At 34.1% G+C, this 17552-nt stretch overlaps 1 protein-coding gene across 1 annotated transcript in view; it reads left to right on the forward strand.

Moving 5' to 3' along the window:
- The window catches only part of EYS (eyes shut homolog), a 1239289-nt gene that overhangs the window by 825755 nt on the left and 395982 nt on the right, over positions 1-17552 (forward strand). Inside the window, 1 exon segment of the mRNA XM_070419099.1 lies at positions 8544-8552. Within this exon segment, the coding sequence (XP_070275200.1) occupies positions 8544-8552 (9 nt within the window).

Genomic DNA, 17552 nt, shown 5'->3' on the forward strand with positions numbered 1-17552 from the left:
CGTGAGTCCTCCGGGCTCTACATGCAAACAAGATGAATTTGGGAGGATTTCTATGGCAGGTTTTAATAGGTGCCAACCAGAGTCATAGAAATATCTCCAAAATGCTACCATGGAATATATCCTTTATGATTTACACAGATCCTGAGAAAAATCACCCCAGTAAATTAGCTATCTTATAAGTGCTAATTTTTTTACTTGTTTTATGGAATTGTTTGATATTTTGTAGAATATTTTCAAAATAAGTTATACTTTTAGGATAGCCCATATTACTCTATTCTTGTGACAATAATGCGAGCAAATCTAGACTATTGAGGCCAAGTCTAGGTTTTGACGATAAAACTACATTATCATAAAAGAGTGTATCTGCCTTCCTAGTTTCGATGGTAAGAAACTATTATGCTCTATGAACCAATTTTTGGTGTTTGAGATATTTGAATCATGCATATAATTACACACTTACTTTCACCATTGCTGACCTTTTTGAAATATGCTTTGTTACATGTCTTTCGTTACTCCTTTTCTTTATATTTATACTAGGACACTAACGTGGCTTGTTCAGACTCTCTGAATAGTCTTATAATTTCCTATTCAGTGAATTCTTATCTTCTTGGCTCCAATTTAAGTCCAGAGTAGCAATTCTCCCCATTGCTCCTGGACAAATTTAATAACTAAAAATAATTGCATGATTTAGATTGCATTAAGGTATTTTTTGCATAGATTTAATTTGAACTGTGATGAAACCTATTTTATGGTAAAATTGGAATTAATGTGCACAGTTGAGTAAAATGGTGATAACAGATATTTCAATTTATAAAGGGAAACTATAAATGGTGAGGATGCCTTTCCAAGAACATAGTTAACCTATGTCTAATTACAGGAAGCCTTTCAAGGGTACAAAATTCTATTGGTTGAATGCTTAGTTAAGTATTTATAAAAGCTTAGCACTTAACCAACAATACATCTTCAACCCAGTAATGAAACTATTAACCACAAAGTCAACACAAAACAAGTTCAAGGTATATCTAAAGACCGGAGATAACCTTAAAATATTCAGAAGGAAATAAAAATTTTTTATCATGATTATTTTAAGAACACAAAGGCATTTTCAAGGGCAGTGTTTTATTAGAAAGATAAGAAACTTCAGTTCATTAAAAATTAACAGTAATGCAATTGAAATGTATTTATTCAAGTAATATGATTTAAAAGAAGAATGATAAAAACTGTGTTTGTAGTTGTCTCTGATTCTGTCAAACTGCAGACAATCTAGAGTAGACATTGAAAATTTCCTATAAAATGAAAATGGCCAACCCTAGATGTCTCTAAATACAGACTTATGCAGATCCTATGGTCCAGACATTTAAGAAATTAAACATAAATAATCAAAATTCTAAAAAGAAAATCCCTTAACAACTTAAAATATGGATTAGTACCAACAGCATATTACTTACTTCAAAAACTATATGAAGATGTAATTTGGACTAAACCATAAAAGAATGCTTCTTGATGACATATATTTCTATTTTTCTTAAGAAAAATGTGGACTTGAGAGAAATAAATATAAAGTTTTGGGGAACTCCAGTACTTACAACCAAGTTAGAGGGAAAGAGGTTGACAGAGAGAGGGTGAGTGTTTGATGGGATGTTCTGCACCATCAACAGCTGGGTAAGGCTGGGAATGCAGAACTGGAAGAAAACAGCTCTTAGTTGCCCTTTATTCTGAACTTCCAGTTATCAAGTATTCTCAACTAGACATTTATTTATTCAATCGCTTTTTCATTTATTCCGTCAACAAATAAGGATTGAGCACCTACAATAAAAGGCACTGTGCTCAGACCCACGGATAGGATACTAGACTCCTTAGTGAATTCTCCCCACCCCACAGGTGTGGGAAGTCATGCCCTGTGCGGAGTGGGTTCTTGGCTTGTGAAGGAAAGAATTCAGATGCCAGTCATCCAATCATCAGAACTTGGAGTTTATTAGGACAACAGAAGAATAATGAACTACCCCACAGAGTAGTGGTCTCTCCTTACAAGTGAGGCAAAGGAGACCTTCCCCCTTCTGTCCTATATGCTGGGTTTTTATCTACTTTTCATTGCTATGGAAAATCACTGGCTATAGGGAAGAAAAAACTAGGCCCCAATGTTAGGTTTATCTTTAATGTTAACAAGGTACAGCTTGCGGCCTTGTGTTTTTCTTTCATGGTATGAGTAACGATACAATATGGATAAGTATTTATAATCAGTCTTTGCAGGAAGTTTCTTTGTCCTGGAGGCTCCTTGCAGTCTACTGGCATCTCCGGTCAGCTGAGTTCTGTGTCGGCAGTACCATAGCAGTTCCCTGACTTCACTTTATTTGACTTTAGTTTATTTATATAGTCCTCATGCCTCTCTCCTATATTAGATATAGCAGGATACAAGGCAGAATATAGCCCCATGGATATGATCAAACTCTTCTTCTCACTGGTTCTACATTTAGTATAGACAGCAAAAATGAAACAGTACATTACAATCATGAAATAACTAGGTTTAAGATTTACTTTATCAGCTTTGTTTTTCTTTTTGTGTGTGTGTTTTTTTTTTTAACTGGAATTTTGGCTGAAATCTTTCTAAGGCTATAGAGAATATTAATTTCATTTCAAAAGTAAAGAAAAGCTTGTACAAAAACCTTGATGTGATCCAACTTGGCAAACTTGAAGTTCAGAAAGAAAACCAGTGTAGATGTTCTGTAGTAAATGAAGTGGGGAGCATAGCAGAGTGAGTCTGCAGGGCCAAATCATTTAGGACCTCAAAGTTAACATTTGTGGACAGTCCTTTAAGCAAGGGAACCATTTTCTGATACAAATTTGTTTTAAATCACTGGACATGAGTGGAAAGAAACATTGTGCTATGAAGGGATGATGTCTGGAAGCAGGACTTAGAAACACGGAGAAAAATGTGCCAGCTAATAGTGCCCAGAACACAAAGGCCGGTGGCCATAGCTATCAGGCTACAGTAAGGTAGTTGAATATTGCACTGAAAATAAGTATCTAAATTAAGTATCTGAGAGACTTTCAGTATTGAAGGGAGGACTTTAACAGTGACTACAAAGGGAAAGAGGCTCTAAGAAAAATATACCCACACAACTGTAAGATAATAAAAACTTCAGAAGAATATATGGGATACTCTCTCAGGATAAGAGAAACCCCAGAACTTTAATTTTTTAAAAATCATTAAATTTTATTATAGTACAATTGAGAATGTCTGTTTCTCAAAATACCCTATATAGAAAATCATAAAAAAGCCATACTTTGTGGAACATATTTGTAGTATACATGAATGACAAATAAATGGTTATAAAGATCAGATACAAAAAAAATAGCACAAACCAGAAATACTGGCCAATACATGCATAAAAAGATGCAAATAAAAGTTGCAATTAGGTCTGTTTATAAATAGTAGATAGGCAACATTTTTAAAAGTTTAATACTAACAAGTGTTGGTAAGGATAAAGAGTAACAGTAACTCATATATTACTGGTAGAAATGTACAACTTCCTTATTGTATAAAGTTGCATATACACATGTACTAGACCAAGAAATCTACTTCTTGCTCTTGTACATAAGAAACATGTATGAGGATGTTTATAAGATCATTATTCTAACTCCATAAAACTGAGACAATCCAAATTTTTGCGAATACTAGTAGAGAAAAGGAATACTTTAGCACAATATTATATTCATAGTGCTGGAACTGAGAGAACTAGAAATAAACATATCAATGTGGATGAATCTGGAAATAATATTGAAAATAAGCAAGCCACAAATGAATAATACAGTACACACTTTTTAAATAAAATGTAAAAGCAAGTTTAAATAGCATTATGCTGTTTAGGTTAGGGTCAAACATAAGTGGAAAAACATAAAGAAAAATAAGGGGAAGTCCAGGCGAGCACATACTTTGTGGAGGGACTTGAGGCGGGGGGTCTGGGACTGAGGGAAGGCACAGGGGAGACTGCACGGCTGCTGATGTTCTGTTTATTAAATCATTAACAGGCTCATTGTTTTATTGCACTTTAAAGGTTAAATATATGTTGCATATGGATATGCAACTGTATTCTTTATCAGTTATTATACATTATGTAAAACCTCACTACTCTACTTTAAATTATCATCTCTTAGTCATCATGGAAATCTGTTTCTTTTTCATTACATTCCAGTGGTCACTTACACAGATTTGACTAACCATTTGTTCATACTTTTAATTTTTATATTCGACAGTTATATTAGCTACATGTCCTTCCCCTTACCTCTCAGTACCACAAATAAACCTGTTACTATAAGGTCTTTAAGGGCAAACATTGTCCCCATCTTTGCCATTATGTTCTCCTTAGCTAGTACAGTGATTGGTACTGTATTTCAGAAAAAGTTATGAGTATATACACGAGGTATTCTATGTGCAAGCCACTCTCTTGAGTGGGACTCATAACTGCACTAAAATGAAGAACATAAAGCAAAGTATTTACTTTGCTGCAATGAACCCAACACATGGGGTAGCCCATGGGAAACTGCATGTAAATAGCACTATTATTCTCTTCAGAAATGGTTGAATTGAGAATAAAAGTATAAAACTATATCTAAGCCAAGAGTTATGATAAATACTAAGGCTATATTTGGTGCTATTTAATCACTATTTATTCAATAAACTAGATAAATAAGGATGCTAATTTAAATTAATTGCCCAGGAATAATTTTACTCAAAGTAGGTTAATGTCATTCAACAAGTTAGGTTTTATTTTAAAGCATTATTATAAAAGATTATAACATATTTTTTAACAGAAATGATTTCTATTTTTCATTACAAAGTCAAGATATATTTGTTGTAATATATCCTGAAGATAAATACTGTTAATAACTTGGTTGTGTCTAATACATCCTTTTGAATATACTGAATGCTTGATAAAGTTTAAAAAATATTAAAATATAACAGATCTGGGAAGAGGCAATCACAAAATGTAAAGAGAAAAATAATGCAATTTCATAACTTAAGATAGCAAGAAACAGAGCAGAGCCAACAATTAAGAAAAATGTAGTTGTATCAGAAAAAAATAACTTGCTGACTGACAAATACATATCTGTCTGATATCTTACTTACCAACTTGAATCTCCATTTGGGTGTTTATTATTAAGCAGAATAAAATTAACATTAAGACAGTTTCTGAAATTCATTATTTTGTTTGTGTCTTTGTTTAGCCGATTGCTTGATTTCAGATATCTTGCAAAGATCAGGTATTATAAGTTTTATTCCTTTTAGGACCTAAAGAAATTAATTGGTTCCCTTTAAAGCAGTGAAAGAGTATGAATCAGTCTAGGATTTTCAACATGTCCCTTTTATTTTCTACTTCTATTTTATTCTATGAAATAATCAGGTATAACTTGCACTGGTTTCTCAGCCCCCTAACTGTTACTATTTGACAGCTGATTTCAAGTGTCTTTTATAATGTGACACCATTCCATTTTAGATGGGAAAGCAGTGTGGTTTCCTTGGTTGATATCTTTAATAAGCTGATATCTGCCTCAAAGAGAAACTGATTCTGACCATGATCCCCACTGCCCTTTCATAAACCAGTTGACTGATAATGATAAAAGTCAATTAGGCACAGAGTGTGTGTGTGTGTGTGTGTGTGTGTGTGTGTGTGTATCAAAACACCACATTGTTCACCTTAAATAAATACATGTTTTATAAGTCTCTCATGCCTCAATAATACTGGGGGAATCAAAACATTTTTCTCTTTTAAAACACTAAAAGAAATTACTAATTCTATAATAGAAACTTCACATGGTAAAAACCATATACATATTTTTTCGGCCAGATGGAGACATAAATATTTTAGAATGTTCTCATTTTCTTTTTTGTTAAATCAGATCTAAATTATCTTTTGGCAAGATCTGTCCGTGGCTGTAACATCCCCTGCTGCAGGCAATGGAGAGCATTTATCAATTCCCTCTTCTCAAGAGAAGAAATAACTATCCATGGCACATCTTTAAATACAATCTTCTCAGCCTAAAAGTAGGATTATCTGAGCATTTCCTATAACACTAGCCCATTACATTTTCCCCACTTATATAAACAGCATTCCAATTTATTCAATTGCTTAAATAAATTCCTAAAGGAATTCTTAATTCCTCTTACTTTTCACCAAAATTCTCTCCATCAGCCAATAATATATACTTCTAACCTATCCATTATTTCTCTTCACCATCTTCTCCCTAGTCTGCTATACCATCATCACTACTTAGCACATTATATATTGTCCTAACTGGTCTCATTCTTTTCCATCTTCTCCAATGTGTTCCCCCCATACCAACCAGAGTCATCTTTATATTGATATTTTTATCATTATGAAAATAATACATACAAAAAAATTTAAGCTGTTCAAAAAAAGCATTTATTAAGATTGATGTTCTCTCCCTTTCCAGATTTTTATTTCCATTCCCCCAAATTATTTATATATACTTTCTAGAGCTCTACATTCATAAATGTAGTCATATGCATATATATATATATATTCTCTTTTTATCTAAATGAGAGCATATTTATACACATTATTCTGTTTGTTTTGTGCCAGGTCTTAATTTATAAAGCTAACTGAGTGGCAATGAAGAGGTCAATGCCATTGAAAAGAAAGTTCGGTGTTACGCAGAATCCCCTAGAAATGAGGGACAAGGCTAATCACGAGGCCAGGGGAACACCGGGTTTTGGTCAGGAAGCAGAAGACAGGAAATGAGGGAGAATGGTTAGGCCACTGCTTTTATTGGTATTTCTCCAGGAAAGGCAAGTTCGGGGCAGGTTAAACAATTTAGTATTGGCTAGTTTGAATAATTTTGGTAAATTTAGGGCAATTGGAGTGCTCTCAAGTTGCCTAGTACTTGGTCCTGAGATGATTAAATTTGGGAAATATTGCCTCCTGGAGTCCATGAAACAGACAGAGGAGAAATAGGTAGAGATTGGTTAGTTTGCATATCAAAGGCACTTTGCTAGGTGAATCTGTTATCTCTAAGAATTAACTAGTCCTTGGAGAGGCAGTCTCTCCTCAGCCAGAAATGTTTTCAAATGTCAAGTGTCATAATATACAGAAAATAAAAACATGTTCTTTAATGTTTTCATTTAATAATAGTTAAGGGAGACCTTTTCATATCTGCATCTATAGATCTACTTTCTTTTTAGTAAACCACATAATATTTCATTTTATGGATATTCCACTTTTTATTTACATTCCCATGATGACAGATCTGTTGGTTCCTAGTTTTTTGATAGGAAAAAATTAATGCTTCAATTGAAACATCACCCACTATAAATTTACATATATGTACAAATGTATCTGCAGGATTAAACCCGTAAAGGAAGAAAGATATGTGGTTGTAAGCACAAAATGAATATTTGCAATTAAATAAATTCCAAGAGAGGATATCTTTTCAATTCCCCCATCAACAGCATAAGGGATCAAGATTCTCTAAAACCTGAGTACCAATTTTTCAAATTAATCTGATTTTTTAGTCTTGCCAATCAAATATATAGAAATTGTAAATATTATGTTATGAGTAAGAATTGACAATTTTTTAATCATCACCTGAGGATATTTGCCCATTGATTTTTAGAGAGAGTAGAAGAGAGAGAGGGAAAGACAGAGAAAAATATTGATGTGAGAGAAACATATCGATTGGTTGCCTCGTCAACCTAGGTGTATGCCCTTGACAGGAATCAAACCCCAGATCCTTAGGTGCACAGGCCAATGCTCTATCTACTAAGTCAAACGAGCTAGGGTAAGAATTGATCATTTTTTTTTATGTTTATAAGACATTCACTTTTATTTTCCTGTTTCTCTTTTGGCTTGTTAGTCTTTTTATGTTGATTTCTTCCATCATATATATTGGAAATAGAAATTTAAGTTTTTATTTAATTAAATGTATTAATCCTTTACCTTTGCTTTTGGCTTAGTGACTAGTTTTAAGAAAGTTTTCCTTATTTCAGCAAATATATATATATATAGTCCGGATAGTCTTCCTGTGCCATCATGGTTTCATTGCACTTCTTTTTTTAAAAAAAATATATTTTATTGATTTTTTACAGAGAGGAAGGGAGAGGGATAGAGAGTTAGAAACATCGATGAGAGAAACATTGATCAGCTGCCTCCTGCACACTCCCCATAGGGGATGTGCCCGCAACCAAGGTACATGCCCTTGACCAGAATCGAACCTGGGACCCTGGAGTCCGCAGGTCGATGCTCTATCCACTGAGCCAAACCGGTTAGGGCTCATTGTACTTCTTATATTAAGGTCTTTAATTCTACTGGAAATGATTTTGCTGTAAGGATGCAACTAGTGGGGATACTGGGAGAAAAAGAATAGGGCTTAATTATAGTCATTGGAGAAGCAGCTCTCAAGGATAACAGAAGATAGAGAATAAGGCATGGTGGGCAGAACGCAGGGTGAGAAGAGAGGTGAAGAAACAACGGTGACAGAAGTTGCTATAAAGGGAAAGAGATAACAGAGCAGGAATAGGAGCACAGAGCCCAAGGGTACCAACCCTTCATGTCAGCTTTCAGGATCAGATTTTGATGTATGAGTAAGACATCTTTCCTTATATCACACTGGCTGTACTAAATAGCATTCCCATTATAATAGAGCATTTCAGATCCCACTGAGTGTTGTATTGTGGTGTTAATTTCATGCAACATTTCCCCTCAAAAAATAAAAGGTGGGGTAAATAAATTTTATAGGAGCATACATAAAACTTTTACTTGATTAATATCTTTACTTTCTTCAGAAATTTAATGTGCTACATAAATAAGACAGCACCTCATTTTTTTCAGCAGCCCTAAGGGCATATTCTATATAATTATTTTGAAAATTGAGTACTTAAGGCATGCAAAGTGTGACCATTTTCATCTTCTCTTGCTTTCTTACACAGAATACACAGCTCATTAGCAAAAGTTTTCTTACAAACATCAGTGATGGCCTTAGTGGCCACAATTTACTATTGTTATATCTTCATAGAACTTTTGATTTCTGTTGCTGCTGTTAGTCTGTTGTACCTCTAATTTGGTGGGGTTTTATTGGACACCCCAATACTTGGTTAATTTGGGTCAGCCCATGTCCCTAGAGTGATGTGGGTGACTCTTCAGACAGATATGACTGCGCAAAGGCCTGGCTCATTGATGCCCTGATTGCATCTGTTCTAGAGGAGTGAGGTTGCCATGAGTCTAACCTCCGCATAAGTGAAGTACCACTGTGACATTTTATCAGATTTTTGTCCTCAACTGACTTGCCTTTTTTTTGCCAAAATTGGCTATAAGATCTTAAATCAGCATCATTTCAGTAACACTCTTTAAAAAGTGCTTTGTAATAATGGAACTTTAAACTCACTGAACTGAAGACAATTCTACCCTGGGGAATATCATATTTATTACACTTTTGCTGACTGGTAAAACATTACTTACTCAGTTGTGGGGTTTTTTAAACTAAGCGTTCTTTATTGTTTTGCTTTTCATACAGAATATTTCACTAACCTCTCACCCAAACTTAAAACACTCCTGCTTGAGTGTTACCTGTGTATTAATACCAAGCTAGAACTCAATCATGTTTTAATTAAAACACTCATTCACTAATGAATTAATCAAGTATTTAGCATCTGGGTGTTATGAACTTATAATTTTGAGGGATAAAATTAAAAATTGAATTAGATAATACAAGCTGATTATCTTAGAATTTTATTAACTCTTTGTAACTCTTTTTCTCTTGATTCTTGTTTTAATATATAAACTCTCAAAAATTAGGCATATTTATAGTCCTTGCAAAAGTGTGCAATTTCACATCATTATTTAATTTCACATTCTTTTATTAGTCTTTTCTCTGCTGGGTTCTCAGAAGGCAACGATAAAAGCAACATGATACCCATCCCCACGTTTTCAAATCTGGTGATAAATTAGTTGCTTCTAAATGGAAAGAGGAAGTGGGGTGTAGAGCAAAGGGGTGTGGGTTTGAATCAGAGTGTCTGTTTCAAGATGTTGCTCAGTGATTTGCACAAGTTCAGATAAGTCACAGCAACTCCTAAACCTCTATCATTTTATCTTTAAGATAGGTATAACTTCTACTCTACTAATTTTGCATATTTCATCTCTGAGAATCAAATGAAAGGATGAAAGTAAAAGCTATTGTTATAGCATTTACCTACTATTTATAAAGAAAAGTTGTACAACTACTTATGTGAAAACTTTAAGACAGATCTATCAAAATGGGATATCAATACTGTAAGTATGCACAAACTTGGAGAACCTGCAACAACATATTATTTTAAAGTATTTTACTAAGAGATAATTTATTATTGCAGTGTTCATAATAAACTAAGCATCAGCTTGACTTATCTACTCATTATTCATTACATATTTTTTTAAAAATCTAATGTTGTAAGTTCCTGAACCTAAAAACTATCCCCACTCATAACTGTTTGAGTGATTAAACTAACTAGCAAAAAATATGGAGGGTATGGTCATAGTTTTATAACTATTTAATTGTGCTGACTCCAAGAAGTCTTGACCAAGGCAACACTACAGTTACTGTTGGGCAGATACCTATTATGATCCCGAATTTGTGCTTAGCATTTTATGTACAAAACCCATTCATTCTCTGAGCAGCATTTTCAAATGTGGAATCCATTGTCAGAGAAGCTAATTGCTTGCCAAAAACCACACTGGTAATGAGAAGTTCTCAGATATGTCTATCTCCAATGTACTCTTATAGACTTTGTGATTCTAAAATGCATACTTTGGTAAATCATACTTAAATTTTCTATTCTCAATTTCTGATCACTACTTGGTGAAAAGAAGTCTGCCCAAGGACATAAGAATATACTCCAAGTTCTAGAAATTATTGTCCAGATACCATGGAAATTTTAGAGTCAGGTCCTGGAAGAGTGCAAGAGGCTCAGTTTTAAGTTGAGATAAATGAGCATTATGTCCGTCTAGCGCTTTCTTTTTCCTAAGTAATTGAAGCCCCTAAATACATTGGGGCATTCGGCCATCTGAAGTCTAATATTCCAGTGTGATTAAGTTCTGGTTAATGAGAGATGAGAAGTAAGATGTTCTTTAATGGAGGGGCCATTCTCTTCATCTCTTCTACCTTGCTGCTTACTGGTAGGAAGCTAGGATTGCTGGAGTTCAACTAGTTCTCTCAAAGCATGAGGTGGTAGCAACATGGTGAGAGTGATAGAGACCAAGTTAGAAGCCTGGATCCTGGGTGACTGATTGGCATACTACACAGGTTCTATGTATGTTTACAGGGGAAACAAACTTCTATCTTTTTTGCCACATGGTTTTGTTTGTATCATGTCTTTCACAGATCATTTTAATCCTAATTAGTATGGGTACCCAGCCTAATTTTCCAGTCTTGTTATGGAGTACTTCTTATGCTTCTCTGATAATTACAATGGCAATTTAAGATGTAGAAGAAACACATACCTTTACTTCGTCTTCAATTTTAAAATGGAGGTACTCTTTTAATTTTGGCTGGGCTAATGTAAACATCTATATGGAAGATCTAAATATTTATGATATTAAATTCGCCTACCTATTTTCCCTCTGTTTATTCAATTCTTTGTACAACTATTGGCATTATCGTATCAGGTTTTTTTCAGATAGGTCTTAACATGCTATTTGAGAAGGTCATTTCTAGGGATATTATGCTTTTTGTTCTAAAATCAAATAGATAATATTTTCTATAATATCCTTTATTTATTAGAAATAATTTATAACATTACTCTGTGGAGCATTTTGATATGTTACTATTAAATGATTATTTATTAATTTTGGTAGAGTTCAGGTTGATATATTTAATTTAAGACTGAAACACTGTAACTAAAAACTTTATTTTGTTTTTATTTTACCATTTATGTCTTTTATTTATGTTTTTGTCTTATATTATTGGCCAGAACTCCCAAAACAATGGTAAATAGTAATGAAAATGGAGTTTACTTCTTATTCATGTATCAATAGCAACTATTTCTGTCTCATTAGCATCTTATCACTATGATGTTCTCTGTTTACTTAAAATATATAGGTCTTAATTATTATGTATTCTTCCACTCCTGTTTTTTTTAGGGGGTTTAATCAGAAAAATGTTAGTGATATAAATTACATTGTTTTGGTGTCTCTTAAGATGATCATGCCTGTTATAATTTTTATTGAGTCAATTGATGCTATATATATATATATATATATATATATATATATATCCTCAGATTATTTTTATTACATTTATAAATCCATTTATAGGAATAAAATTTGTAGTGACATTCTGACTTCAGTTTTCTAACACTTTACAAAAATGTTGGTTTTTATTTCAATAGTGATTTTGAATTATACCATTTCTCCCATATAAGCAATTTATTCTTTTTCCCCACCCTCAACTCAGCACCCACACACAGTACTCATTTAATTTTCTAGTATTTGTAAATATGACCTGAATTTTGAAAGCCTAAATATTATTCAATTATTTTTCTATTATGTATATTCATTTTCAGGTTATTTTTGTCATATGCATGTATTTTTATAATACTATTGATAGTATGTTTTATGTTTGCATGATTCAACATTAGCATTATTCCTTTGAAATCTCCATTTTTTGTTGATGGGCACACATCTTTAAGCATTTTTTATGTGTGTTATATGAGTAATATACTTTCTAAGATTACATTTCTATTTCATTAATGCATGAAAGAAAATTTGTCAGGTATTTTTTGACACATTTCCCACCCCTTAACCATTTTCCCCTCTTTATTTATATGTTTTTCTTTTGACATTTACAGTTGAAGAGAAAACTTCAAAAGCATACACTATTTTTGTTATCTTGAAGGTATCCTCTTTTTGTTTTGTTTTCTCTCCTACCAGGGTTCTTAGAGCAATCTAAACATATTCCTTCAATATAAATAATTTTTCTAAGACTAACCTACTGTGACTTTCTTTCATTAATGTTGGCAGAATCTGGTGAACTCTTGATCTCCTTACACAAGCCTTTTTAAAAGCACCAGGAAGCTTTATTTTTAATGCCTTGGTTCTTCAGGATAAAGGTAGCAACATTATTACACTGGTGCAAAGAGCATTATTCCTGGAGTTAGACCATCTCAGTTTAAATTCTAGTTCGACTATTTACAAGTTCTGCAGCATAAAGAAATTTCCTTAAACTCTATTGGCCTCAATTTTCTATCTGTGAAGTAATGATAGCAAATGATATTACAAACACTATATTATTGTTAGAAGATAAAAATTAATCTAGACTATTAAAAAAGAATCTGACAGAGGGCAATCACTCAGTATAGGTTAACTTTTTTCCTGTTCATTCTAGGGACACTTTTAAATTATTTTTCTACTGACTTGATCTTTTCAAGTCACTAACTTTCTTCAGTAAATCCAATAATATATTTTACTCAAACGTTTGCAATTTTAGTTTTATTGCAATCCATTCTGATCTCACCTAGATCCCTTTTCATCTCAGTTTGTTGACTTTATATCTCATCTTCTTGTCCTTTCAAGCCTGCCTGTTCTTTCCTTATGATGTTATTGTCCTATTTCATAACTTTTAAATTTTGATTTAATATATTTTTCCTGGATCCTAGAGTAGATTGCATTTTAGAGGTGTTCTTTTCCATTCAATATTTCAGTTTTAATATTTTTCCATAAAAGTTATTGTTGTTTTTAATTTATTAATTACTCATCTACCAAAAAATAAAAGCTATGTGTACATATTCAGTATTTACTAACCAACAAGATATGGAGATTTCCCTCAGCTCTGACTATTATCTATGGACTATTACCTGTGTTTAATAAGGTACTATTAAAAACAGTATCTTATTAAACATAGATCCAGAAGGTAGTGTGACGCCTAAAGGTACCAGCCCAAAACTTAGGATCTAAAAACTGTTCTGCTTTTGTGGATCTATAAAGAATGAGATGGTGTCTCAGCTGCAGTCGGACATCCCCTGAGGGCTCCCGGATTGTGAGAGGGTGCAGGCCAGGCTGAGGGATGTCTCCCCCGCCCCGCCCCCCCCAGTACACAAATTTCATGCACCGGGCCTCTCGTTTTAAAAAATATCCCAGATTGCTGAGACATAACCTCGCTGCTTTATATCTTGATCTCTATACACCTTAATACAATGATTTAATATCTTGAGGTAAGTGCTATTAAACTGTTTTTCCTTTGTGTGAACATTGTGCTTACTTAAAAAAAGGACAACACTCATTTTATCCCATCTGTTGTATTGTTGCTGTTAAAAACTGTTTTGTCTTAAATTATGTAACAGTGATTCAAGAGTCACATTTTTTCCTCATGTTTGTTTTCATCCCCCTACCTAATTCTCTGAGTTAGTGTGATAAAGTACAAGGCCCTTTCTGCATTTGCATTAAACAATGTAGGAAGTTCTGTGACAATATTTCTTCTTCAATTAGCAAACAATTGATTTTCGTGTCAGTCTCATTAAGCCAGCCTGGGAGCCTTCACTCTCCCGCTGCTTTAGTGCCATGAACTGACTACTGCAGCTTTGCCTGGAGTGGCTCAGAACCCCCTGTAACATCTTAAAATCACAAATTTGAAATGGACCGTCTATTTCATACTGTATCATCATATTACTAAATTCTTGCTTACTCTCAAATACAGCATCTGAATTGAATTCCTGCTCTATGGGAAAAGATGAAGCAGGTTGCTTGGAGGAAGGAATTCAAGTAGCTTCTTAAGCAGCTCACATGTCCTTCTGCATTTTAAGAATATCAATAGGCTTCTTGTAGAAGAGAGATGACAGCTGGAACATTACAGTTAATTCCAAAATTTTTCCTAGGTCCCTTTGACAATACAGAATCAGGATCTTTCTAGTCACCGATGATAAAGTGAGAGCATGGGAACTTGTCTGTAGGATTTCCTCTATTGTCACAGTGTAAAATTAGAATAGGGATCACTGTTGTCCTCGCTGTCATCCATCATCATCATCATCTTCGTCATCTTCCATACAATTTATTGCAGGCCTGGGGTATGAACATTCCTGAATAGGAATTATGCTAGGTAGGAAATTATATGTCACTTCTTGATTTTGAATTTGGGAAAGGACCTAATTCTATCTAATGAACTAAAATGTTTTGTGTACCTACTAGTACACATACTTTGCCTGATGCTAACAATACAAAGATACATAAGTTATGGGACCTGCCTTTGTATTTGTTTAGAAAGAGAAACAGATAAAAAGGGATAATTCCAATATCATATAACATTCACTATAGGAACACAGAGGAGAGAACTCGGCTTAGAAATTTTAGCCAAGCTGACCCTTGAAGGAGTAAGGATAAATAGATAAAAATGGGTAGATGCCGAAACCGGTTTGGCTCAGTGGATAGAGCGTCGGCCTGTGGACTGAAAGGTCCCAGTTTCGATTCTGGTCAAGGGCATGTACCTGGGTTGCGGGCACATCCCCAGTAGGAGATGTGCAGGAGGCAGCTGATCGATGTTTCTCTCTCATCAATGGTCTAACTCTCTATCTCTCTCCCTTCCTCTCTGTAAAAAATCAATAAAATATATTATAAAAAAATGGGTAGAAAGGGAATTACCTTGGAACTGTGTGTTAGAAAGCAATGATTAAGTACTAAATAAATAAAGGGATAAATTCTATAAGTAGGGATTTTTGAAAGCCCCAGGAAATAGATGGGTCTTCCACCATAGTGATGCATCTATGAAAAATTATACACAGGAAACTCTTGGACCCCTAAAACCGGACCCCTGGAGAAAAAGCACAGATACCTGAGAGAGCGGGACTTGTCTGAGACATGTACATTTATCATGTACATGTTTTGTTGGAGTAAAGAATGCAGGAGTCATGTTGGTGTCAATTACCTCTTTGGGTATGTTTATACATTATGTAATTAAATACAGCACCATGCAACATGTATAGGAATAATTTCAGGTCAGGATGAAATCCAAGGCAGTCGGTGAGCACAAAGTTCTGTTTTGGCTTTTGCATTTTTAAAAGTAGTGACTGGCTGTTTAAACTTGAACATTAGTTCTCTGGAAAATGAAGGCTATTCACTGATCATTTGAAGCAGAGGAAGTCCTTAACCTGTTCTAAAATTTAAATGGACTCAGCCTTGTTGTCCTGGTTGTGAGAACAGTTAGGAAATTATTTTAGTAGTCCAAACTCAGAGGGATTCAGGCCTCTATGGCTGAAAATAAATAGCCTGGAAAGAAATGAGCAAAGAAAAAGACAAGTTAAAGCTATCTCAAAGTATTTCAGTTTGAATGAATGAGAACAAAAAGTTAGGTCTGAAAGAAAAAAAATGTATTTTATTGAAAGAATAGATTTTGAGTGTTGACAAGATTCTGGAACAGAAATGACCTGCAAGGGACAAGATATGGCACTGAAGTTCTGGAGAGAGAGTGAAAGAGAAATAGAAGTGAGAATTTTTAGCTGAAAAAGACAGATTCACTTCTTACTCCTATCCCTGATGCTAACTATCTCCATAGCTCTCATTACCCTGATCTCTCTGACCCCACTGTGCACATGCATCAATGGCAACATTTATTGTTAAGCTCATCAATGGCAGGTTATGTTCCCTGGCTGCCTTTCCTTCCTTCCTACTTGGTAGTTCTAATGACAACTCTAATTACTACTATTGATATTGATGGCTACATGTGCTCCTCTATAGGTGAACATCATACAGGCTCCTTAATAACGTTGTCACAGGGCAGATGAACCTCAGTATGCTTACGTGGGGTTTTCCTTTTCTTCAGCTGCTTTGTCTTTTTTTCATTTGCAGTTTAGCAATAAAAAGAAAACTGGTAGGGCTGGAAGGAAATTAGAGCCAAATCCACAGGAGCCTCTTAAATGAAATATTATCAAGCACTAGCTCCAAGGTATAAGTGGTTTCCACACAGCCATTCATTGTGAGCCCCTACTGGGATGAACCAGTGTGCCCAATGAGTTGGACATGCATGGCCCTTTGCCTGAGGTCAGTCATCTGAGAAGGTTCTAAAAGCAAAGACATTTAAGCATGAGTAGGTTTTCACTTTTCCATTGTTTGTGTTTGACTGCCATGAAAGATTTAAATCACATATATCCTAAATTCATGAAGGACAAATGAGGTATGTAGTAGAAAATTTTCAAACTGAATCTATTTCCCAAAACTGAGTGGCTGTGATATAACAATAAGTGTCATTTTAAATTCTAAATGTATGTAAATCTTGATCAGATTAAGAATATACAGATTATATTCATGATACTTGGGGGAGTATTTTGTACTATGCTGCTTATAGTGATTCTCAGATTTTCATATAACAGTTAAAAGAATATCTACTGTTGAATCAGTAACTCTTACAGTCATGCATAGGAATACATAAAATATAAATGTCTACTATTTATCTGAGAGACCGGTAAGCTTTTCTTTAACAACATGGTAAAATTTATATGTTAGGGTTCTCCAGAGAAGCAAGACCAAGAGGGTATATATATCTATATAAGAGATTTATTATGAAAATTAGTTTAAGCCATT

This window comes from Myotis yumanensis, unplaced genomic scaffold, assembly GCF_028538775.1.
Source record: "Myotis yumanensis isolate MYYU_CA2020_CCGP unplaced genomic scaffold, mMyoYum1.0.hap1 SCAF_6, whole genome shotgun sequence".
In the NCBI taxonomy this organism is placed as follows: domain Eukaryota; kingdom Metazoa; phylum Chordata; class Mammalia; order Chiroptera; family Vespertilionidae; genus Myotis; species Myotis yumanensis.